The following is a 22908-nucleotide window of genomic DNA, read 5'->3' as shown; positions in this document are numbered from 1 at the left end:
TCGTCCTTGATGAAGAGTGGGGCAGCGTGCGGTGCTTGAAGCCGAACGGGATCCGCTTGCCCTCCACGTTCTGCTGCCCCACCACCGCGATGACCTGGCAACCGTGGGGTAACGTGGGGTAACGTGGGGTAACGTGGGGCAACGTGGGGCAACGTGGGGCAACGTGAGGGTGCTACTCGCTACTCACAGCACTTGCCCCTACAGCCCTGTTAGAGGCTACACGGGGGACCTTTGTCTGTGTGTCTATAGGTGCTACTCGCTACTAACAGCACTTGCCCCAGTCTGTTCTGAGGCTACACGGGGGACCTTTGTCTGTGTGTCTATAGGTGCTACTCGCTACTCACAGCACTTGCCCCTACAGCCTGTTAGAGGCTACACGGGGGACCTTCGCCTGTGTGTCTATAGGTGCTGCTAACAGCACTTGCCCCTACAGCCTGTTAGAGGCTACACGGGGGAACTTTGTCTATAGCTGCTGCTCACAGCACTTGCCCCTACAGCCCTGTTAGAGGCTACACGGGGGACCTTTGTCTATAGCTGCTGCTCACAGCACTTGCCCCTACAGCCCTGTTAGAGGCTACACGGGGGACCTTTGTCTGTGTGTCTATAGCTGCTGCTCACAGCACTTGCCCCTACAGCCCTGTTAAGAGGCTACACGGGGGACCTTTGTCTATAGCTGCTGCTCACAGCACTTGCCCCTAAAGCCCTGTTAGAGGCTACACGGGGGACCTTTGTCTGTGTGTCTATAGGTGCTGCTCGCTACTAACAGCACTTGCCCCTACAGCCTGTTAGAGGCTACACGGGGGACCTTCGCCTGTGTGTCTATAGGTGCTGCTAACAGCACTTGCCCCTACAGCCTGTTAGAGGCTACACCGGGGAACTTTGTCTATAGCTGCTGCTCACAGCACTTGCCCCTACAGCCCTGTTAGAGGCTACACGGGGGACCTTTGTCTATAGCTGCTGCTCACAGCACTTGCCCCTACAGCCCTGTTAGAGGCTACACGGGGGACCTTTGTCTGTGTGTCTATAGCTGCTGCTCACAGCACTTGCCCCTACAGCCCTGTTAGAGGCTACACGGGGGACCTTTGTCTATAGCTGCTGCTCACAGCACTTGCCCCTACAGCCCTGTTAGAGGCTACACGGGGGACCTTTGTCTGTGTGTCTATAGCTGCTGCTCACAGCACTTGCCCCTACAGCCCTGTTAGAGGCTACACGGGGGACCTTTGTCTATAGCTGCTGCTCACAGCACTTGCCCCTACAGCCCTGTTAGAGGCTACACGGGGGACCTTTGTCTGTGTGTCTATAGGTGCTGCTCGCTACTAACAGCACTTGCCCCTACAGCCTGTTAGAGGCTACACGGGGGACCTTTGTCTGTGTGTCTATAGGTGCTGCTAACAACACTTGCCCCTACAGCCCTGTCAGAGGCTACACGGGGGACCCTTCGCCTGTGGCCGCACCTGCGAGATGTTGATCTTGGAGCCCTTGGAGCCGGCCACCACCATGGACTTGAAGTTGTTGTACTCGGACAGCGACTTCTGCGCGGAGGAGCCGGTCTTGTCGCGAGCGTCGTTCAGGATGCGATTCACCTGGTTCTCAAACGTCTGCCGGAGCGTGTTGCCCGGAGTGGGCTCCAGCTCGTTGTTGTGAGCCTTCTCAATCACCTGCACCACGCGGCGGGGGGGGGGGGGTCACACACGGACGCTGCGTGGCGAGTCTGTGGGTCTCTGCGTGGTGAGTCTGTGGGTCTCTGCGTGGTGAGTTTGTGGGTCTATGTGCGAGTCTGTGGGTCTCTGTGCGAGTCTGTGGGTCTCTGTGCGAGTCTGTGGGTCTCTGTGCGAGTCTGTGGGTCTCTGTGCGAGTCTGTGGGTCTCTGTGTGGTGAGTCTGTGGGTCTCTGTGTGGTGAGTCTGTGGGTCTCTGTGTGTGGGGAGTCTGTGGGTCTCTGTGTATGGTGAGTTTGTGGGTCTCTGTGTGTGGGGAGTCTGTGGGTCTCTGCGTGGTGAGTCTGTGGGTCTCTGCGTGGTGAGTTTGTGGGTCTCTGTGCGAGTATGTGGGTCTCTGTGCGAGTCTGTGGGTCTCTGTGCGAGTCTGTGGGTCTCTGTGCGAGTCTGTGGGTCTCTGTGCGAGTCTGTGGGTCTCTGTGCGAGTCTGTGGGTCTCTGTGCGAGTATGTGGGTCTCTGTGCGAGTCTGTGGGTCTCTGTGCGAGTCTGTGGGTCTCTGTGCGAGTCTGTGGGTCTCTGTGCGAGTCTGTGGGTCTCTGTGCGAGTCTGTGGGTCTCTGTGCGAGTCTGTGGGTCTCTGTGCGAGTCTGTGGGTCTCTGTGCGAGTCTGTGGGTCTCTGTGCGAGTCTGTGGGTCTCTGTGCGAGTCTGTGGGTCTCTGTGCGAGTCTGTGGGTCTCTGTGCGAGTCTGTGGGTCTCTGTGCGAGTCTGTGGGTCTCTGTGCGAGTCTCTGAGTCGCCACCACCACCACCCCCTCACCTCTATCACGTCCTGCTTGGCTTTCTTGATGGTGTTCTGGATGTCCTGGTAAGTCTTGGCGTCGGCAATGGAGTCACCAATGCCGATGGAGTGACCTGGCACGGCACACGGCGGGGGGGCGACGAGACCAAAGCAGCCGCACCTCCGATTAGCGCCGTTGACTAACGTACGGTGCGAAAGAAGTTCAACACACACACACACATACATACTTCCCTATCAAACACAGATCATACTTGCACATGCGTCTAACTTTCTTTCCCGGCGCCATCCGTGAGGGTGCCACGTTGGCTAGGAGATGTTGACTACCTCGCCTGGTCTACAGGAGGTCGTGGGTTCGATCCCGACCCCGACGACGCCTGCTGCTGTATATTTGGAGTCTGGGTCTCTCTCTCATCATCATCACGGTGGCTAGAAGATGTTGACTACCTCGCCTGGTCTACAGGAGGTCGTGGGTTTGATCCCGACCCTGACGATGCCTGCTGCTGCTGTATATTTGGAGTCTGCGTCTCTCTCATCATCATCACGGTGGCTAGGAGATGTTGACTACCTTGCCTGGTGTACAGGAGGTCGTAGGTTCGATCCCGACCCTGATGACGCCTGCTGCTGTATATTTGGAGTTTGTGTGTCTCTCTATCATCATCACGGTGGCTAGGAGATGTTGACTACCTCGCCTGGTCTACAGGAGGTCGTGGGTTCGATCCCGACCCTGACGACGCCTGCTGCTGTATATTTGGAGTTTGCGTCTCTCTCTCTCTCTCACCCGTGGATTTTTCTCCGGGTCCTCCAGTTTTTCCCCCATCCACATTTAGAATCGACGTCACGCGTTCAAGAGTATTTGACTTCTATACATTTCCCCGTGATGATGATCAAGCCACTAGGGTCAGGCAGCTATCATGTGTGATGGCCGGGCTCGCTTCTGAGAAGAAAATAAGTATAACCCGTAAAAACAAAGTTTTTCACTATAATTCCTTTATATGCGTGGCAGCGAACTTAATATAAAGGATCTAAAAATATATTCGCCTGTGGAGGACGCGGGGATCGATCCCGCGACCTTTGGCATGGGAAGCGAGGGCGCTACCAACTGCGCTACTCCGCCACGGCCTGTGGAGGGGTTACGCTCTGGGCTCTTATACTGTGAATGAGTTCTATTTGAATATATGTAAAATAATTTTTTTTTGCCTAAAAAGTGTAAAATTTGGGGAATTTTTTTTCACGAACATAAATTGTCACGCACAACGAGTCTGTGTGGAAAATGTCAGCTCGATTGGATCACGGGAAGTAGGTTAAAAAACGACCGAAAGATTTGCACGGTCGTAAGCAAGCAAGCACGCAAGCAAGCACGCAAGCAAGCAAGCGAACTTAATATAAAGGATTTAAAAACCGAGCTACCACCACATAGCAGCAAAGAAATAAACGAAATTAGTTGAAATTAATCTTTCCCACCTGATAAAGGATGCTTGTGTTGCGCCCGAAACGTCGGGATCGATTTTATTTTTCTACCCTACGAGACTTTACCGAAAGAAGCCAAGAGTACGATTCCTGCAGTCACGAAAGCTTCAAATCAGGATTGAAATGAGTTCAGTTTGTGGTTTGTTTGTTGGCGTATCGTATCTTGTTGATCTGTGTGTGTGCCCTGGCTTTATTTCTATTGTAATAGCCCGGCGTTCCGTTTGTCCGTCGACTCGATTGTGAGGGAGCCTCTCAGGAGGCCTGCATCAACAAGTTATGGAGATAGAAAACAAAAAAGAAAAAATAATAAAAGCAAAAAAACACTATAAAAATAGTCAAATAAAATGATAAATAAATAGAAAATAAAAGCAAAACATTATTTTATTACTTTATTTTTATAGCGGTTTTTTGCTTTTATTATTTTAAAATAAATTTTTTTTATAATTCTTTATTTTATTATTTATCATTTTTGTTTTCTGCCCCACGTGACTTTACCCAAAGAACCAAAGAGTACGATTCCTGCAGTCACGAAAGCTTCAAATTAAGATTGAAATGAGTTGAGTTTGTGGTTTGTTTGTAGGAAAACAGCCGGACAACCGGCTAAAGACACCACAAAGCCCCCATCCACGTAGCAAATCTCACACCAACTCAAGACCAGCGCTGATCCGCCCCCCCCACCACCACCCCCCCCACCACTCCCACCCCCGTGCCCCCCCCCACCACTCCCGTGCCCCCCCCCACCACTCCCCCCACCCCCGTGCCCCCCCCACCACTCCCCCCCACTCCCGTGCCCCCACCACTCCCGTGCCCCCCCCCCACCACCCCCCACCACCACCCCCCCCACTCCCGTGCCCTCCCACTCCCGTGCCCCCCCCCACCACTCCCTACCCCCGTGCCCCCCCCCACCACTCCCCCCCCACCCCCGTGCCCCCCCCCACCACCAACCCCCCCCCCACCTTCTATGAGCAGCCAGTTGTTGACGACGGTCTGGATGTTGCTGTAGAAGAGGCGCGTGGTGTCGTGGCCCATCTCCAGGAACACAATGTGGACAAGCGACCCGGCCGACGTGCCCAGCGACCGCTTGCACAGGATGCCCATGATCAGCTCGCCGTTCTCCACAATCACCTGCAGCAGTAGCAGCAGCAGCAACAGTAGCGGCAACAGCAGCAACAGCAGCAGCGACAGCAGTAGCAGCAGCAGCAACAACAGTAGCAACAGCAGCAGCAGCAGCAACAGCAGCAGTAACAGCAGCAGTGGCAGCAGTAGCAGCAGCAGCAGCAGCAGTAACAGCAGCAGCAACAGCAGCAGCAGCAGTAACAGCAGCAGCAACAGCAGCAGCAGCAGTAACAGCAGCAGCAACAGCAGCAGCAGCAGTAACAGCAGCAGCAGCAACAGCAGCAGCAGCAGCAGCAGCAACAGCAGCAGCAGCAGCAGTAACAGCAGCAGCAACAGCAGCAGCAGCAGCAACAGCAGCAGCAACAGCAGCAACAGCAGTAGCAGCAACAGCAGCAGCAGCAGCAACAGTAGCAGCAGCAGCAGTAGCAGCAACAGCAGCAGCAGCAGCAACAGCAGCAGCAGCAACAGCAGCAGCAGCAGCAGCAAGAGCAGCAGCAACAGCAGCAACAGCAGCTCAGATTATACCGCGGTCAGCAACGTACGGTGCTGCGAAATAAGTTGTGCGTGTAAACATGTGTGTGGGGGTGTGTGGGGGTGGGTGGGTGGGTGGGCAGGCGTGGGTGGACGTGGGTGTGGGCCGGCTTGGGTGGCTGGGTGGGCGTGGGTGAGCGGGCGTGGGTGGGTGGGTGGGTGGATGTGGGTGGGTGGGTGGATGTGGGTGGGTGGATGTGGGTGGGTGGGCGGGCGTGGGTGGGTGGGTGGATGTATGTGGGTGGGTGGATGTGGGTGGGTGGATGTGGGTGGGTGGATGTGGGTGGGTGGATGTGGGTGGGTGGGCGGGCGTGGGTGGGTGGATGTGGGTGGGTGGATGTGGGTGGGTGGATGTGGGTGGGTGGATGTGGGTGGGTGGATGGATGTGGGTGGGTGGATGTGGGTGGGTGGGTGGATGTGGGTGGGTGGATGTGGGTGGGTGGATGTGGGTGGGTGGATGTGGGTGGGTGGATGGATGTGGGTGGGTGGATGTGGGTGGGTGGGTGGATGTGGGTGGGTGGATGTGTGTGGGTGGGCGGGCGTGGGTGGGTGGATGGATGTGGGTGGATGTGGGTGGGTGTATGTGGGTGTATGTGGGTGGGTGGATGTGGGTGGGTGGATGTGGGTGGGTGGATGTGGGTGGGTGGATGTGGGTGGGCGTGCGTGGGCGGGCATCGGTGTGGGTGGGCGTGGGTGGATGCGGGTGGGCGTGGGTGGGCGTGTGTGCGTGTGCGTGCAGGCCGCTGCGTGTGCGTGTGCGTGCAGGCCGCTGCGTGTGCGTGCGCGTGCGTGCAGTGCGCGCCGTGCCTTGGTGTCCCCGGGAGAGATGTGGCGGTAGGGGCCGGTGTCCTCGTTGTCGGGGTGGGTGCTGTGCGTCCGCACGCAGTTGATCTGCCCCGGGATGACGAGAGAGAACACCTGCTTGCCCGTCCACAACGGCTGCGGCTTGAGCACCGCCGGCTGAGGCATCTTGCCGTTCCACGTGGACAGGTACATGAGCAGCGTCATCACCTCCGCCTGCGGCCGCCGACGACGGAGAAACACGCAGCCAACGCGAGGACGGTGAGATTGGCCACGGGGGTGGCAGCGAGCGCGCCGGTGAGGTGGATGGCGTTAACCGTGAGACGGTGTGAAGGTTCAACTTTTTGGTTGTTTCGGTAAAAGTCAGGTAGAAGGGAAATAATAGAATAATAAAAATAAAACGGACTAAAATAATAAAAAATAAAACATAATAAAATAATAAAAAATCAAACATTATTAAAATAATACAAAATAAAACGTAATAAAATTTCGATGTAAAGCTTTCGTGACTGCAGCATGGATTCATATTCTTGGTTCTTTCGGGAAAGTCACGTAGAATGGAAATAATAAAATAATAAAAATAAAACATTATAAAATCATTCTCACGACGTTTCGGCCACAACGCAAGCAGCCGTCCTCAGGTGAAGAACAGGTCTGTCGGGAAGACAGCGTCTGTGAAGAACAGGTCTGTCGGGAAGACAGACCTGTTCTTCACAGACGCTGTCTTCCCGACAGACCTGTTCTTCACAGACGCTGTCTTCCCGACAGACCTGTTCTTCACAGACGCTGTCTTCCCGACAGACCTGTTCTTCACCTGAGGACGGCTGCTTGCGTTGTGGCCGAAACGTCGTGAGAATTATTTTATAATGTTTTATTTTTATTTTTGTATTATTTCCCTTCTACGTGGTGACTTTACCGAAAGAACCAAGAAGATGAATCCCTGCTGCAGTCACGAAAACTTTACATCGGAGGTGTGAAGGTTTGTGTAGCTGTAACCATGCCGGTGATATGGCTGATGTAACCGTGATGGTAACGATGGCTGCCATTAACCGAGATGGTAACGATGGCTGGCGTTAACCGAGATGGTAACGATGGCTGGCGTTAACCGAGATGGTAACGATGGCTGCCGTTAACCGAGATGGTAACGATGGCTGGTGTTAACCGAGATGGTAACGATGGCTGCCGTTAACCGAGATGGTAACGATGGCTGGTGTTAACCGAGATGGTAACGATGGCTGCCGTCAACCGAGATGGTAACGATGGCTGCCGTTAACCGTGATGGTAACGATGGCTGCCGTTAACCGTGATGGTAACGATGGCTGCCGTTAACCGTGATGGTAACGATGGCTGCCGTTAACCGAGATGGTAACGATGGCTGCCGTTAACCGTGATGGTAACGATGGCTGCCGTTAACCGTGATGGTAACGATGGCTGCCGTTAACCGTGATGGTAACGATGGCTGCCGTTACCCGTGATGGTAACGATGGCTGCCGTTAACCGTGATGGTAACGATGGCTGCCGTTAACCGTGATGGTAACGATGGCTGCCGTTAACCGAGATGGTAACGATGGCTGCCGTTAACCGTGATGGTAACGATGGCTGCCGTTAACCGTGATGGTAACGATGGCTGCCGTCAACCGTGATGGTAACGATGGCTGCCGTCAACCGTGACCGCGCTTTGCCGGTGCCGTACGCGGTCGAGGAAGACGTCGCGCTTGGTGAACTTGCGAACGGCGGTGAGCGTGTCCTGCACGATGCCCATGACGGGCCGGTTGCTTTGCGGCGTGATGATCATGCGAGGCACCATCGCCAGCTCCTGGATCTCGGCGCGAGTCTCCAGCGACTGAGGCAGGTGCAGGTTCATCTCGTCGCCGTCAAAGTCCGCGTTGTACGGCGTCGTCACGCTGTGGTGGGGGGGGGGAGGGGAGGGGGAGCGGAGGCCAGAAAAGCACGGGCAGGCGGATCGGACGTGGAGACATTTTTTGAAAACCCCACGGTGGCCCGGAGATGTTGGCTACCCCTTTGCCTGGTAGCGATCGATCAGTGGATCGATACGTTCATCGATCGATAAGTTTGCCGATTCATAGATTAGCAAAGCGGCCAATCGATCGCTCGCTCGCTGCCTCGCTCGTGGAAGGCGATGGCGGCGGTGGCGGTGATGGTGGCGGCGGCGGTGATGGTGGCGGCGGTGATGGTGGCGGCGGTGATGGTGGTGGCGGCGGTGGTGGTGGTGGTGATGGTGACGGTGGTGATGGTGACGGTGGTGGCGGTGACGGTGATGGTGACGGTGGTGATGGTGACGGTGGTGGCGGTGGCGGTGGTGGTGACGGTGATGATGGTAGTGGCGATGGTAATAATAATAGTTCAATTTGTAACGCGCGCAAATTTGCAGACGTAGTGGCCGCAACTCAGAGGCGCGGAGCCAAGCTCAGAGTCGCTCGAAAGCGCCGTGATTGTAGAGGTGAGTTTCTAAGTGTCTCTTGAAGGAGGCGATTGAGGTGATGCTGCGAATGTGCAGAGGGATATCGTTCCAGACTGTTGGGGCTGCCACCGAGAAGCGGCGCATAGACACGGTGACCCATCCTGGATCTCGGTATCAAGAGGAGGTCGTGAGTCGCGCTGCGCAGGCATCTGCCGTGTGCCGCGCTGCAAGTGGTGGCGATGGCGGCAGTGATGGTGGTGACGGCGGCGGTGATGGTGGTGGTGGTGGCGGTGATGATGGTGGTGGTGGTGGCGGTGATGATGGTGGTGGCGGTGATGATGGTGGTGGTGGTGGCGGCGGTGATGGTGGTGGTGGTGGCGGCGGTGATGGTGGTGGTGGCGGCGGCGGTGATGGTGGTGGTGGTGGTGGTGGCGGTGATGATGGTGGTGGTGTTGGCGATAGTGGCGGCGGTGATGGTGACGGTGGTGATGGTAGTGGCGATGGTGGTGGTGGTGGCTCCCACCTGAGGTTGAGGCGGAAGGTGGACCAGGGCAGGATGCGCACTCTGTGCCCCATCATGGACATCTTGTGCAGCGTGGGCTGGCGGTTGAAGATGACGATGTCTCCGTCGCACATGTGTCTCTCCACCTGGGGGGGTCAGAGGTCAGGGAGGGGTCAGGGGGGGGTCAGGGCCCAGAGACACGCACAGAGCCGACGTGGATACGTTTAAAAAAATGTAAAAGACACGTGGACACAGCATTTGCGACACGCTTTACGATCCACGATGAACTTGTTTTAACCAAAAATAAGCAATCGCTCAATCAGTCAATCGTTCGCTCAATCAATCGATAAAATCACTCCATCAATCCGCTTGTTCCCGGATGGACCGCCAGTTACACCACAGCCAGAGGTACCGGTGACACCACCATCTACACCGATACCGTGACACCACCATCTACACCGATACCGTGACACCACCATCTACACCGATACCGGTTACACCACCATCTACACCGATACCGTGACACCACCACCTACACCGATACCGCTGCTGCTGCTGCTGCTACACAGCGAGAGGCACCGATGACACCACCATCTACACCGATACTGATTACACCACCATCTACACCGATACCGCTGCTGCCGCCGCTGCTGCTGCTGCTGCTGGTCACCTTGTATCCGATCTGCAGGTGCAGGTCGCTGGGCTTGGGGTGGAAGCGCAGGTCGACACGCTCGCCGTTGTCCCGCGTGATGTACTTTGCCCCGGGATACTGGTTGTTGCCACGCCGCACCAGCTCCTGCATCCTGCACGGCACACGGGGGGGGGGGGGGGGGGGGGGCGCGCGGGGGCAAGCACCGGTTAACGCCGGCGCATCGTCGTCTAACAACTGATTATCACCGTCTAACGCCTGGTTAACACCATCGGTTGACATCATCCTCTAACACCACCGTCTAACAACGGTTAACACCACCGGTGAACACCACCGTTACCGGTACTGGTGCTCCTAATATACAGCTAGAGGCACCGGTTAACACCATCTACATTGATATCGGGGTCTTGATCGAAACCACGACCTCCTGCACACCAGGGGAGGTAGTCAACATCTCATAGCCACCGTGATGATGATGAGAGAGAGAGAGACACGCAAACTCCCCAAATATACAGCAGCAGAAGCGTCGTCAGGGGTCTGGATCGAACCCACGACCTCCTGCGCACTAGGCGAGGTAGTCAACATCTCCTAGCCCCCACGCCGGCGGCCTTCCCCCACCCCCCCCGTCACCTGTCGATGTTGAAGGGCGTGACGATCTCGGGGAAGGTCATGTTGGCGGCGATGGAGCGCGGCACGCCGACCTGGTCGATGGAGAGGTTGGGGTCGGGCGTGATGACCGTGCGCGCCGAGAAGTCGACGCGCTTGCCCATGAGGTTGCCTCGCACGCGACCTTCCTTGCCCTTGAGCCGCTGCTTCAGCGACTTGAGGGGCCGGCCGGACTTTTGCATCGCCTGCGTCGGCACAAGCGGCGGTTGGGGAGGGCGGGCAGCGCCATGTGATGTGTTAGAAAGGGGGGCGGGCAGCATCACGTGATGCCTTCTTGGTTCTTTCGGTAAAGTCACGTAAAATGGAAATAATAACGTAATAAAAATAAAACATTAAATAATTCTCACGACGTTTCGACCACAACGGCTGCTTGCGTTGTGGCCGAAACGTCGTGAGAATAATTTTATTCTTATTATTTTATTATTTCCCTTCTACGTGACTTTACCGAAAGAACCAAGAAGATGAATCCCTGCAGTCACGAAAGCTTTACATCGAAATCATGTGACGTGTTAGAAAGGGGGGCGGGCACCGCCATGTGACATGTTAGAAAGGGGGGCAAAAGAAGCATCATGTGATCCATTAAAAAGGGGGGCGGGCACCACCATGTGATCCATTACAAAGGGGGGCGGCAGCATCATGTGATCCGTTACAAAGGGGGGCGGCAGCATCATGTGATCCGTTAGAAATGGGGGCGGGCACCATCATGTGATATGTTACAAAGGGGGGCGGGGGAACCACCATGTGATGTGTTAGAAAGGGGGGCGGCATCACCACGTGATACGTCAGAAAGGGGGGGGGGGGGGGGGACGGCAATTTGCAACATCTCAAAGAGGGGGGGGGGGGGCGGCACGACCACGTGATCCGTCAGACCCACGGCCAGCTCACCCTGGGCAGCCCGGGCATCTCGTTGTCCACCATGGTGGCCACGTGGAACTGCAGCAGCTTCACGTCCTCGGCGATGATGTGCGCCGCGGCGCCGTTCTGTTCGTTGCGCTTCAGCTGGTTGTTGATCTTCACGATGTCGGCGAGCTTGTGCGTCAGGTCGTCCTGCGGGGACATCGCGAAGTGTCATGGAGGGTCACGGCGGCGGGGGGGGGGGAGGGGGCGAGGTTACGGCAGAGGTCGCAACCGGGTACCCGATACCCGTACCCTACCCGATACCCGGCAACCCGTACCCGGCCGGGTATCGGGTAGGGTACGGGTATCGGGTACCCGATTGCGACCTCTGGGATGAAGCCATGTTGCAGGCGCGGGTGGGTTGATTCTAGGAACTTGAATTGTGAGAAGAGACAAGACGTTGGGAAATGAGTGACAATCACGGTGACTCACCAGTGACTCACGGCCTACCCATACCCGGCCAGGTACGGGTAGCTGGGTATCGGGTAGGGAATGGGTATCGGGTACCCGGTTGCGACCTCTGGGGAGGGATTTCGATGTAAAGCTTTCGTGACTGCAGGGATTCATCTTCTTGGTTCTTTCGGTAAAGTCACGTAGAAGGAAATAATAAAAAAATAATAATAATAAAATAAATACAATTCTCACGACGTTTCAGCCACAACGCAAGCAGCCGTCCTCAGGCGAAGAACAGGTCTGTCTCCCCGTGTCTCATCATTCAGACGTTGTCTTTCCGACAGCCCTGTTCTTCACCTGAGGACGGCTGCTTGCGTTGTGGCCGAAACGTCGTGAGAATTTCATCTTATTATGTTTTATTTTTATTATTTCATTATTTCCCTTCTACGTGACTTTACCGAAAAAACCAAGAAGAAGAGACAAGGCGTTGGGAAATGAGTGACAAACAGTGGACTCACCGGTGACGAACGGTCTACCCGTACCCGGCCGCACCAGGGTCGCAAACTCTCCCACTCACTCACCCACCCACCAATTCAGCTACTCACTCACCCACCCACCCACTCACTCAACCACTCACCCACTCACGAACTCACTCACCCACTCACGAACTCACTCACCCACTCACCCACCCACGCACTCAGCCACTCACCCACGCACCCACTTACTCACCCACCAACCAAAGGTCGCAAACGGGTTTGATTCCTTACCCGTACCCGGCCGCACCAGCGTCGCAAACGGCTACCCGTACCCGGCCGGGTATCGGGTAGGGTACCGGTATCGGGTACCCGGTTGCGACCTCTGTGGAGGGGTCACGGCGAGGCGGGGGGGGGGGGCGAGGTTACGACGGTCGCCACGGACTCGCCTGGTTGCGCGCGGAGCCCTGCATGACGACGGCCGGCCGCACGGCGAGTGGCGGCACCGGCAGCACCGTCACCACCATCCACTCGGGCCGCGCGAACTTCACGTCCATGCCCAGGATGGTGCACTCCTCATCCGTCACGCGCTTGAAGATCTCGTAGACTCGCTCGGCGCTCAGCACGATCTTCTTCTCCTGCTCGCGACGACGACGACGACAAAGACGTCAACTTCTTGCCGGCACGGTCGCGTCGCCGTGTTCATTGGCGAGGCTCGCAGAGCCAGGCCAAGGCTCCCACAGGGTTCAGTGTTAATCGGTGAGGCTCAGAGCCAGGCCAAAGCTCCCACAGGGTTCAGTGTTCATCAGTTAGGCTCACAGAGCCAGACTGAGGCTCCCACAGGGTTCAGTGTTAATCACTGAGACTCACAGAGTCAGACCAAGGCTCCCACAGGGTTCAGTGTTAATCACTGAGACTCACAGAGCCAGACCAAGGCTCCCGTCGGGTTCAGTGTTAATCGGTGAGGCTCAGAGCCAGGCCAAAGCTCCCACAGGGTTCAGTGTTCATCAGTTAGGCACACAGAGCCAGACTGAGGCTCCCACAGGGTTCAACGTTAATCACTGAGGCTCACAGAGCCAGACTAAGGCTCCCACAGGTTTCAGTGTTAATCACTGAGACTCACAGAGCCAGACTAAGGCTCCCACAGGGTTCAGTGTTAATCACTGAGACTCACATAGTCAGACTGAGGCTCCCACAGGGTTCAGTGTTAACCACTGAAGCTCATAGAGTCAGACTAAGGCTCCCACAGGGTTCAGTGTTAATCACCGAGGCTCACAGAGTCAGACTAAGGCTCCCACAGGGTTCAGTGTTAATCACCGAGGCTCACAGAGCCAGACTAAACCCCCCTCTCCTCCCCCAGGCGAGTGTGGCGGTGGCTGCACCCACCTGGGAGTCCTCGTTGATGTGCTTCCACTCGGCCGTGAGCTCCAGGCCCGAGCGGCGGATGCGGGGTTGGTAGCGCCCGCAGCCCCCGTGGCCCTGGGCACACGTGGAACAGCAGCGCAGCAGCAGCGGGGGCAGTGGCAGCAGCAACAACAACAGCAGCAGCAACAACAACAGCAGCAGCAACAACAGCAGCAGCAGCAGCAACAACAACAGCAGCAGCAGCAGCAACAACAACAACAGCAGCAGCAGCAGCAGCATCAACAACAGCAGCAGCAGCAGCAGGGGCAGCAGCAGCAGCGGGGGCAGCAGCAGCAGCGGGGGCAGCAGCAACAACAACAACAACAGCAGCAACAACAGCAGCAGCAGCAGCAGCAGCAACAGCAGCAGCAACAACAGTGGCAGCAGCAGCAACAACAACAACAACAGCGGCAGCGGGGGCAGCAGCAGTAGTGGGGGGGGGGGAGGGGTTGTAGTGGGGGGAAGAGGGAGGATGAGCGGAAGTAGCAGCAGCAGCAGCAGAGGGAGAGAGGTCCGATGATGAACCTTCTCACCCCGAGCTCTCAACGACTCGACAGTGGCATGGTCCTGGTGCTATCTGCCTTTTGGCGTAGTCCTCTGGTCTGACACTGGCATTGAGACTAGGCCCTAAGGCAAGGGGTGTCCCAACTTTTTGCAAAGAGGGCCACATTTGATAAAGTGAACATGCCCGGGGGCCAATAGTTCCTTTTGACATTTTTTTTAAACCACAAAAGTTACGTGGAAATACACACACTGTTATCAAACTATTTTCATTGTCACAATTACCTTCATTTTTCAAATGACAATGTAACCAAATATAAGCCACTCAGGCAGACGTGAACAACTCTAAAAACGCAATTCTGCCTTTCATTCAGTCAGATAACATTGAAGAAACTGTATAGAATACCTTACATTTCCATGAGTACCCCGGCCGGGTACGGGGTAGGGTACGGGTAAGGAATCAAAACCCGTTTGCGACCTCTGACGCACCTTTTCCTTGGTCTCCTCCGAGGCGCCCTCCTTGAGGTCGCCGTCGAAGCGCGAGTCCATCTCCTCGCCACCCTCGCAGATGTTTTTGCCCTTGCAGAGGTCGTACACGTGCGTGAGCCTCCGGCGAGGCTGGCCACGAGACTTGAGCAGGATGTCCTTGATCTTGGGGTTGTTCTGAAGGGGGGGGGAAGGGAAGAGAGAGACACAGAAACGAGGGTTGAGCGGGGGGCGGGAGGGCGGAACGTTCGTGAAGCCGATGGGCGTGTGGGTTTTTGTTCTGGTTGTTCCGGACGAGGAGACGGAACGGGGAGGGGGGAACGTTCAAGCTGCGTGTTCTGGGGTTGTTCTGAACAAACGCGATGGAACAGGGGAACGTTCAACGAGTGTTATGGTGTTGTTCTATATAAACAGAACAGTATAAACAGAACAGAACCGTTCAATCCAAGTGTGTTTTTTGGGGTTGTTCTGAACAAACAAAACGGAGCAGGAACGTTCAAGCCGAGCTGTTTCTTTTTGTTTGCATTTTGACTGCTTGTGTTGTGGTTATTGCAAACATGATGCCTTGTAATAAGGTGTCAGTTTTGTACCAGTTTAAAGGGTAAAAAACCTACTACTATATTTTGCCACTGGTAAAGGAGGTCTCATAGTGTAAATGCTTACCCCAGAGCTCTCAGTACTCTGATATTGCGCTGTTTTTGAGTTGTACGCCTTTTGGTGTCATCTGGTCCAACACCAATGGAGACTAGGCTCTAAGGAAAGCTGTCTCGGGTGTGGACCAATCAACTTCAAGGACAGTGCATATCATTATCATCATCAGAGTTGTTTCTTTTTGTTTGCATTTTGCCTACTTGTGTTGCGGTTATTGCAAACATGATGCCTTGTATAAAGGTGTCAGTTTTGTACCAGTTTAAAGGGTAAAAACTACTACAGGGTACCACAATCGAGGGCAAGGATCTCCCATGATCTGTGGGGCCCACCTTAAAAAAAACGTTGCTCCCCCTTCCTCCCCACCAGACCTCGTGGCAATCCCTGCATCTTACCCCACCCAGCCCCACCGGGACCCAAAGCCTCACCGAATCCACGAGCATCTTGGAGCAGAAGAAGCAGACGCATCGGAGCACCTTGATGGTCTTGGTGAGGAAACCCACGTGGAACACCGGCTTGGCCAGCTCGATGTGGCCAAAGTGTCCTGGGCACTCGGTCATGTTGCCTGCCCGTTCAAACGAACGCACAAGTACAGAGCAACTGAGCGATCGATTTTCAAGAGTCTTACAAAAAAAATAGGGGTGCGGTTATTGATACTTTCACGTCGCGACATCGTACGTGTAAACGTCACCGGTTTTGATTCCGATTCCGTTCCGATCGATGACGTACGGGGCTTAGCTCGGGGATGTGCCAGTGAGAAAAACCTACCCGTACCGTGCTGGGCCCAACACAGGCTCAGAATGTGCCAGTGGAAAAACCCACCCGTGCCGTGCTGGCCTCAACACTGGCTCGAAATGTGCCTGTGTAAAAACCCACCCGTGCCGTGCTGGGCCCAACACAGGCTCAGAATGTGCCAGTGGAAAAACCCACCCGTGCCGTGCTGGGCCCAACACAGGCTCAGAATGTGCCAGTGGAAAAACCCACCCGTACCGTGCTGGGCCCAACACTGGCTCAGAACGTGCCAGTGGAAAAACCCACCAGTACCGTGCTGGCCCCAACACCGGCTTAGAATGTGCCAGTGGAAAAACCCACCCCGTACCGTGCTGGGCCTCAACACTGGCTCTTAATGTGCCAGTGGAAAAACCCACCCGTACCGTGCTGGCCCCCCCCTTGGACGCCAGTGGTAACGAGAAAGGGGTGCATTGCGAGGCCACTGACCGGCGCAGGTCTGGCAGCGCGCCGTGCGGTCGATGACTCCCTGCCGGGGGTCCATGAGACCCCCCAGTTTGGGTTTCCCTCCCTCGGTGGTCTCGGGGTACTTGATCCCGCCCTCCGTCACCGACATCCGTTTCTGCGAACACACAAAGACGAAGGTCCCCCGCGTAGCCTTTAGCAGACCGCTGGGGCAAGAGCCGTTAGCAGCGAGCAGCAGCAGGGCCTACGAAGGCCGGAACGGTGGCACCCCATGACCTCCTGCACACCAGGCGAGGTAGTTAACATCTCCTAGCCACCGTGATGATTGACACGCAAACTACAAATATTCACCAGGCATCAGGATCGCACCCACGTCCTCCTGCATACCAGGCGAGGTAGTTTACATCTCCCAGCCACCGTGATAACGATGAGAGAGAAACGCAAACTACAAATAAAAATAATTCGTCAGGGTTGGGAACGCACCCAACGGCCTCCTGTATACCAGGTGAGGTAGTCAACATCTCCCAGCCGGATGATCCTAGCAGCAAAAGTATCAAATGCTATGGGCCCAGCACTTTCAAGGGCCCCACGCTAAACGCTTTCAAGCTATCAATTCCGGTTCAATGATTCTGCACTTGCTCTATTACTATAGTACTATACCGTCCTTTGACTTTTACGAACGACAGGGTGTTTAAAGTTAGCGATTTGTCGTATTATCTGGGCTGCAAAGCAAATGAATAAATACAATTAGTTTACTGTGCAAGTTAAAATTTGTGCTTTCATATTTGTGTTTTTTTCTTTCATTTAGGGCCCCTTTATAACCACATATGCTACAGGCCTCGCTACTATCTTCACCCGGCACCGCCTCTATTTGTTCCCAATAGTTAGCCGCTTGGGTTTGTTATTTTTTTGTTTGTTTAAATCAACAAATCGTTATTGCCGTCCGCAGGGCACCCAGATCCCGAGCCAAAAAATATATAATTTAGTTTTTCCCCCCCTAGCAAAGGTCAACGTCTCCCCTGACCTTTCGCACTTTCCAACTTGGCCGGAGGAAATCCGTGAAGCTATGAAGCTCTTCACATTTATCCGGTCTCAGTGCAGAGGTCGCAAACGGGTTTTGATTCCTTACCCGTACCCTGCAGCACCAGGGTCGCAAACGGGTACCCGTACCCATACCCTACCCGTACCCGGCCGGGTACGGGTATCGGGTACCTGATTGCGACCTCTGAGATGAAGCCACGTTGCAGGCGCGGGTGGGTTGATTCTAGGAACTTGAATCGTGAGAAGAGACAAGACGTTGGGAAATGAGTGACAAACGGTGACTTGCCAGTGACTCACGGCCTACCCGTACCCGGCCGCACCAGGGTCGCAAACGGGTATCGGGTAGGGTACGGGTATCGGGTACCTGATTGCGACCTCTGGGATGAAGCCATGTTGCAGGCGCGGGTGGGTTGATTCTAGGAACTTGAATTGTGAGAAGAGACAAGACGTTGGGAAATGAGTGACACACGGTGACTCACCAGTGACTCACGGTCTACCCGTACTCGGCCGCACCAGGGTCGCAAACGGCTACCTGTACCCGGCCGGGTACGGGTAGCCGGGTATCGGGTAGGGTACGGGTATCGGGTACCCGGTTGCGACCTCTGATGGGTGGTGGTCAAATTTACTTGGGAGTCACCAAAAATATTGATCGTGATGATCCCCACCCCCTGCCTCCTGCCGATTAAAATCGAACTCGAGAATAATATTACCGAAAATGTTTTTCGTGATCAGATTAAGTTGGACACGCGAAAAAACACACCGTAACAAACAACAATATGCTTTGGTTCTTTCGTTAATGTCACGTAGATAGAATATAAAAAATATTTTTAAAAAAATAATAAAAAACAAGAAACGTCGTGAATTTATATATTTTTTATTTTAGTATTTATTTTTTATATACGTGACTTTACCGAAAGAACCAAAGATCATTCATTCCTGCAAGTTAAGTAAAAAAAAATCAACGACACAAATCTGATCAGAGGCATCGAAATTACAGACGCGTTCGATAAGTCCATAAACGATAACAACAAAAACCCCTCCAAACACGTCACCTGCACAAATTTAACGAGGAAAAACCCGCAACGATTCATCCCCTTAACCTGGAGGAGGCACCCGCAAAGTTCTTAAACAACCTCCTCCTCACGCGTTAATGGACTCCGCGAAGTTGACGTCCACATTTAAGTAGATCGGAATTAAACATTTAACATTGGGGACGAAGGTGGTGGTGGTCAATCCAAATTCAAAATAAAAGTCACCGATGGAGGAATCCCAATTCAAATTAAAAGTCCCCGCTGGATGAAACCAAATTCCAAGTCACCGCTTGAAGAACCAAAATTCAAATTAAAAGTCCCCGCTGGATGAAACCAAATTCAAAGTCACCGCTTGAAGAACCAAAATTCAAATTAAAAGTCCCCGATGGAGGAATCCAAATTAAAAGTTTCAACCGGACGAATCCAAATTCAAAGTCACCGCTTGAGGAATTCAAATTAAAAGACCCCGATGGAGGAATCCAAATTCAAATTTGCAGCCGGAGGAATCGAAATACAAATTAAAAGTCACCGCTTGAAGAATCAAAATTCAAATTAAAAGTCCCCGCGAGAGGACAACAAATTAAAAGTCGCCGAACGAGTTGGGGAAAAAAAATTGGGCGATCAAAAAACGAAATGCGTAACACGCGTCAAAGAATTCAAACTCAACACGCGCTTTTAAAATCGACGACATCCATTTAACAAAGGCGCGTTTTACTTTTAATAAGAGTTTTAAAAAATATATACACACACTTTACGCGCCCGTTACACAACTTATCACGCGTTCACCCCATAGGCTTAACATTAGGAGACTACTTCAAGTTAAGAGTCCCACCCCTACCCACTACTACTACCCTGACCGAAAAACCATCCACCCCAACTCACCCATCAGCCATCCACCCATCCACTACCCCACCAGCCACCCACCCACCCATCACCCCACCACCCACCAACCAAGCAAACACCCACCCCACCCACCCACCACCGACCCACCCACCACGTACAATCTCATCGGGGCTCAGCACTCCGAACTGCAGCCTCTTGATGGTGCGGAGCGGGCAGGCGCTCTCGCTCGAGGGTGGCCCGTAATGCGGCATGGCTTTCTTTTGAAATTTATTATTTTATTTATATAATAATCTTTTAACAAAACTTTTCCTTTTTAAAAAAAACAACGCCGCCTCCGCCGCCGCTTACTTGCGGCACACTTTTATTTTGTTACGTATTATATATTTTTTAATTTAATTCGATTAACGTTTAAGCCGGGAGAGGGGGAGGGTAAGGGGAAAGATGGAGGGGGGAGGGTAGGGAGGGGAAAAAAGAGTTGTGTCTCACGAAAATTTCTTTATTATTCGAATATAACGTTAACTAATAACTTTTTTTGCTTTAATTGTCACACGCAAACCCCCCCCCCCTGATTAACATATACTATATCTTTAAAGTATACGGATCGGGCTTGCGGCCGGATGGCGTGGTCCTGCCTCTTCCAGAGCTCCGCGCTGGAGGAGCGACCACCCCGATCTGAGTGCGAAGCCGTCGAGCAACCACTTATATAGGGGCCGAACTCGCGGGGTTTCCCGAACTCGGACGCACGGGATCGCCTAATTATTCCGCATAAATTATGTTGATCGCGCGCGCATCCCGGCGGCGCCTCGCTCCCATTGGATGACCGCCGCCCCCACCCCGCCCGTGACGTCACCGCAGGGGGTGGGGCATCGTCACCCCGCCCCACCCCACCGTGTCGGCAACTCGCGGCGCTGCGGCTTCTCACCGCCGTCGCCTGCGTCAATAGCGAAATCGAAGCAATGGAGGGGGGGGGGGACCGGTCGTTCACGGCGGCGCCGTATCCGCGCCGTAGCACCCATCGCCTCGGGATCTTCGCGACGCGCTTGGAAAACGCCCGGCGGAGCGGCCGCCGTTCGAGCGACGTCTCGGCGACGCTCCGTTCGCCGGCGGCGGCTCGGCGAAGTCGGCCGCGGCCTAGTGGAGGCGGCGGGGTTCGGGGGAGTCGCACCGCGCTCGGATAGCGACGCTTGCCCGGGATGAGGGGCAGGGCGGCGGGCGGGAGGGAGGACGGGCGAGGGCCTCGTACCGATGTCGGCTACGGTTCCGACGAGCGATATTTTATTATTTTGTTGTCTGGGTTGTGGTTGTTGTTGTTTACGCCATTGGAGCCGAGTCGATGAAGCTAAAGGCAACGTTGCGGTGCTAACGTTAAACAAACCTTATCGTTTTGGGCGGGGGAGGGGAAAACAGATGATTTGTTTGTCATTTCTTTTTTAATTCGTTTTTTTGTAAAACATTTTCCTCGATCGCGAACCCTACCGATCTACCGTTTCCCGACAGCTCGAATTACAAGCGCCCGTTTCGATGAAGCTTTACATTTTATTTTAAAAAAAATTATAATTACGACGGACGAAGCCGCCGGGTAAGTGTCGTCGCGAAACGACGACCCGGTTTGTGTGGTTGTGTTGTTTGTGTGGTTGTTGTGTTGTGTGGTTGTTGTGTTTATGTGGTTGTTGTGTTGTATGTGTGGTTGTGTTGTATGTGTGTTTGTGTATTGTATGTGTGGTTGTTGTGTTTGTGTGTTGTATGGTTGTTGTATGTGTGGTTGTTGTGTTGTGTGGTTGTTGTGTGTGTGGTTGTTGTATGGTTGTTGTGTGTTGTATGTGTGGTTGTTGTATGTTGTATGTGTGGTTGTTGTATGGTTGCTGTGTGTTGTATGGTTGTTGTGTTTGTGTTGTGGTGGTGTTGCTGGATGAGTTTGGGTTTTATTTCATTCACATTTCATTCCTAATCTTCCTCGCTATTCGGGGCTCATAGCGGCGAGGCTGTGTGTCGTGGCCGCTCCTAACACACCACGAGTTGGTGTGTGTAGTGTTGAGTTTGGGGTTTCTTTCCTTCATCTTTCATTCCTTTTTCCTTCCTCCGTCTTTCATTCCTCGCTATTCGGGGCTCATAATGGCGAGGCTGTGTGTCGTGGCCGCTCCTAACACACCACGGGTTGGTGTGTGTAGTGTTGAGTTTGGGGTTTCTTTCCTTCATCTTTCATTCCTTTTTCCTTCCTCCGTCTTTCATCCCTCGCTCTTAGGGGCTCATAATGGCGAGGCTGTGTGTCGTGGCCGCTCCTAACACACCACGGGTTGGTGTGTGTAGTGTTGAGTTTGGGGTTTCTTTCCTTCATCTTTCATTCATTTTTCCTTCCTCCGTCTTTCATTCCTCGCTCTTAGGGGCTCATAGCGGCGAGGCTGTGGGTCGTGGCCGCTGTTAACGCTACACGACCCGGGGTTGTGTGTGTTGGGCTTTCTTGCCTCCATCTTTCTTCATTCATTCCTCATTCTTTCATTCCTCCTTCCTTCCTGATGTACGATGAGTTCATTCCCCCAAGGCGAACGAACGAGGCTGTGGTCGTGGTCGCCGCTAATGTTACACGGGTTTGTGTGTTGGGGGTGTTCATTTGTTCCCCTTTTTTCATTCACATTTCGTTCTTTCCTTCTTCCCTTTTCTTCTTACCTTTCCTTCTTCCTTTTCCTTCCCTATCCTTCTTCGCCCTTTCGGGATTGATGTGTTATGAGGCCCTCAAGGCGAGGCTGTGGTCGTGGTTGCTACATAACGCAAAACGACCTGGGTGTGTGTGTTGGGGGGGTGCGTTTTTCCCCCTTTTTTCATTCACCTTTCGTTATTTCCTTCTTCCCTCTCATTCTTACCTTTCCTTCTTCGTTTTCCTTCCCTATCCTTCCTCGCCCTTTCGGGATTGATGTGTTATGAGGCCCTCCTCGAGGCAAACGCGAGGTCGTGTCCACCACTAATGCAAAACGACCCGGGTTGTGTTTTTGGGTTCGTTTTTTACCCCTTTTTTCATTCACCTTTCGTTCTTTCCTTCTTACCTTTCATTCTTCCTTTTCCGTCCCTATCCTTCCTGGCCCTTTCGGAATTGATGTGTTATGAGGCCCTCCCCAAGGCAAACGCGAGGCTGTGGTCGTGGTCGCTGCTAATGCAACACGACCCGGTTTGTGTGTTTTTGGGTTAGTTTTTTACTCCTTTTTTCATTCACCTTTCGTTCTTTCCTTCTTACCTTTCATTCTTCTTTTTCCTTCCCTATCCTTCCTCGCCCTTTCGGGATTGATGTGTTATGAGGCCCTCCCCAAGGCGAACGAGCGAGGCTGTGGTCGTGGTCGCTGCCAATGCAAAACGACCCCGGGGTTGTGTTTTTGGGTTAGTTTTTTACCACTTTT

The 22908-nt window shown here is 53.9% G+C and overlaps 1 protein-coding gene across 1 annotated transcript; it reads right to left on the bottom strand.

Annotated features, from left to right (window-relative positions):
• Positions 1-4: 4 nt before the first annotated feature.
• LOC144739943 (DNA-directed RNA polymerase II subunit RPB1) lies at positions 5-20190 on the bottom strand (the record flags this gene model as incomplete). The annotated part of the gene is made up of 16 exons (XM_078622823.1): positions 19681-20190; positions 16632-16764; positions 15842-15978; positions 14769-14942; positions 13761-13853; positions 12824-13012; positions 11497-11658; positions 10576-10796; positions 9967-10099; positions 9318-9442; positions 8066-8276; positions 6379-6588; positions 4881-5049; positions 2476-2570; positions 1455-1658; positions 5-94 (listed from the first exon to the last, which is right to left on the bottom strand). Coding segments are annotated over exons 1-16 (2439 nt in total), but the record flags the coding sequence as incomplete, so codon positions are not given.
• Positions 20191-22908: the final 2718 nt, after the last annotated feature.

This window comes from Lampetra planeri, unplaced genomic scaffold (genome assembly GCF_965212315.1).
Source record: "Lampetra planeri unplaced genomic scaffold, kcLamPlan1.2.h2 scaffold_180, whole genome shotgun sequence".
In the NCBI taxonomy this organism is placed as follows: Eukaryota; Metazoa; Chordata; class Hyperoartia; order Petromyzontiformes; family Petromyzontidae; genus Lampetra; species Lampetra planeri.
The sequence above is the reverse complement of the archived record's forward strand: the minus strand, read 5'-3'. Positions and strand labels throughout refer to the sequence as shown.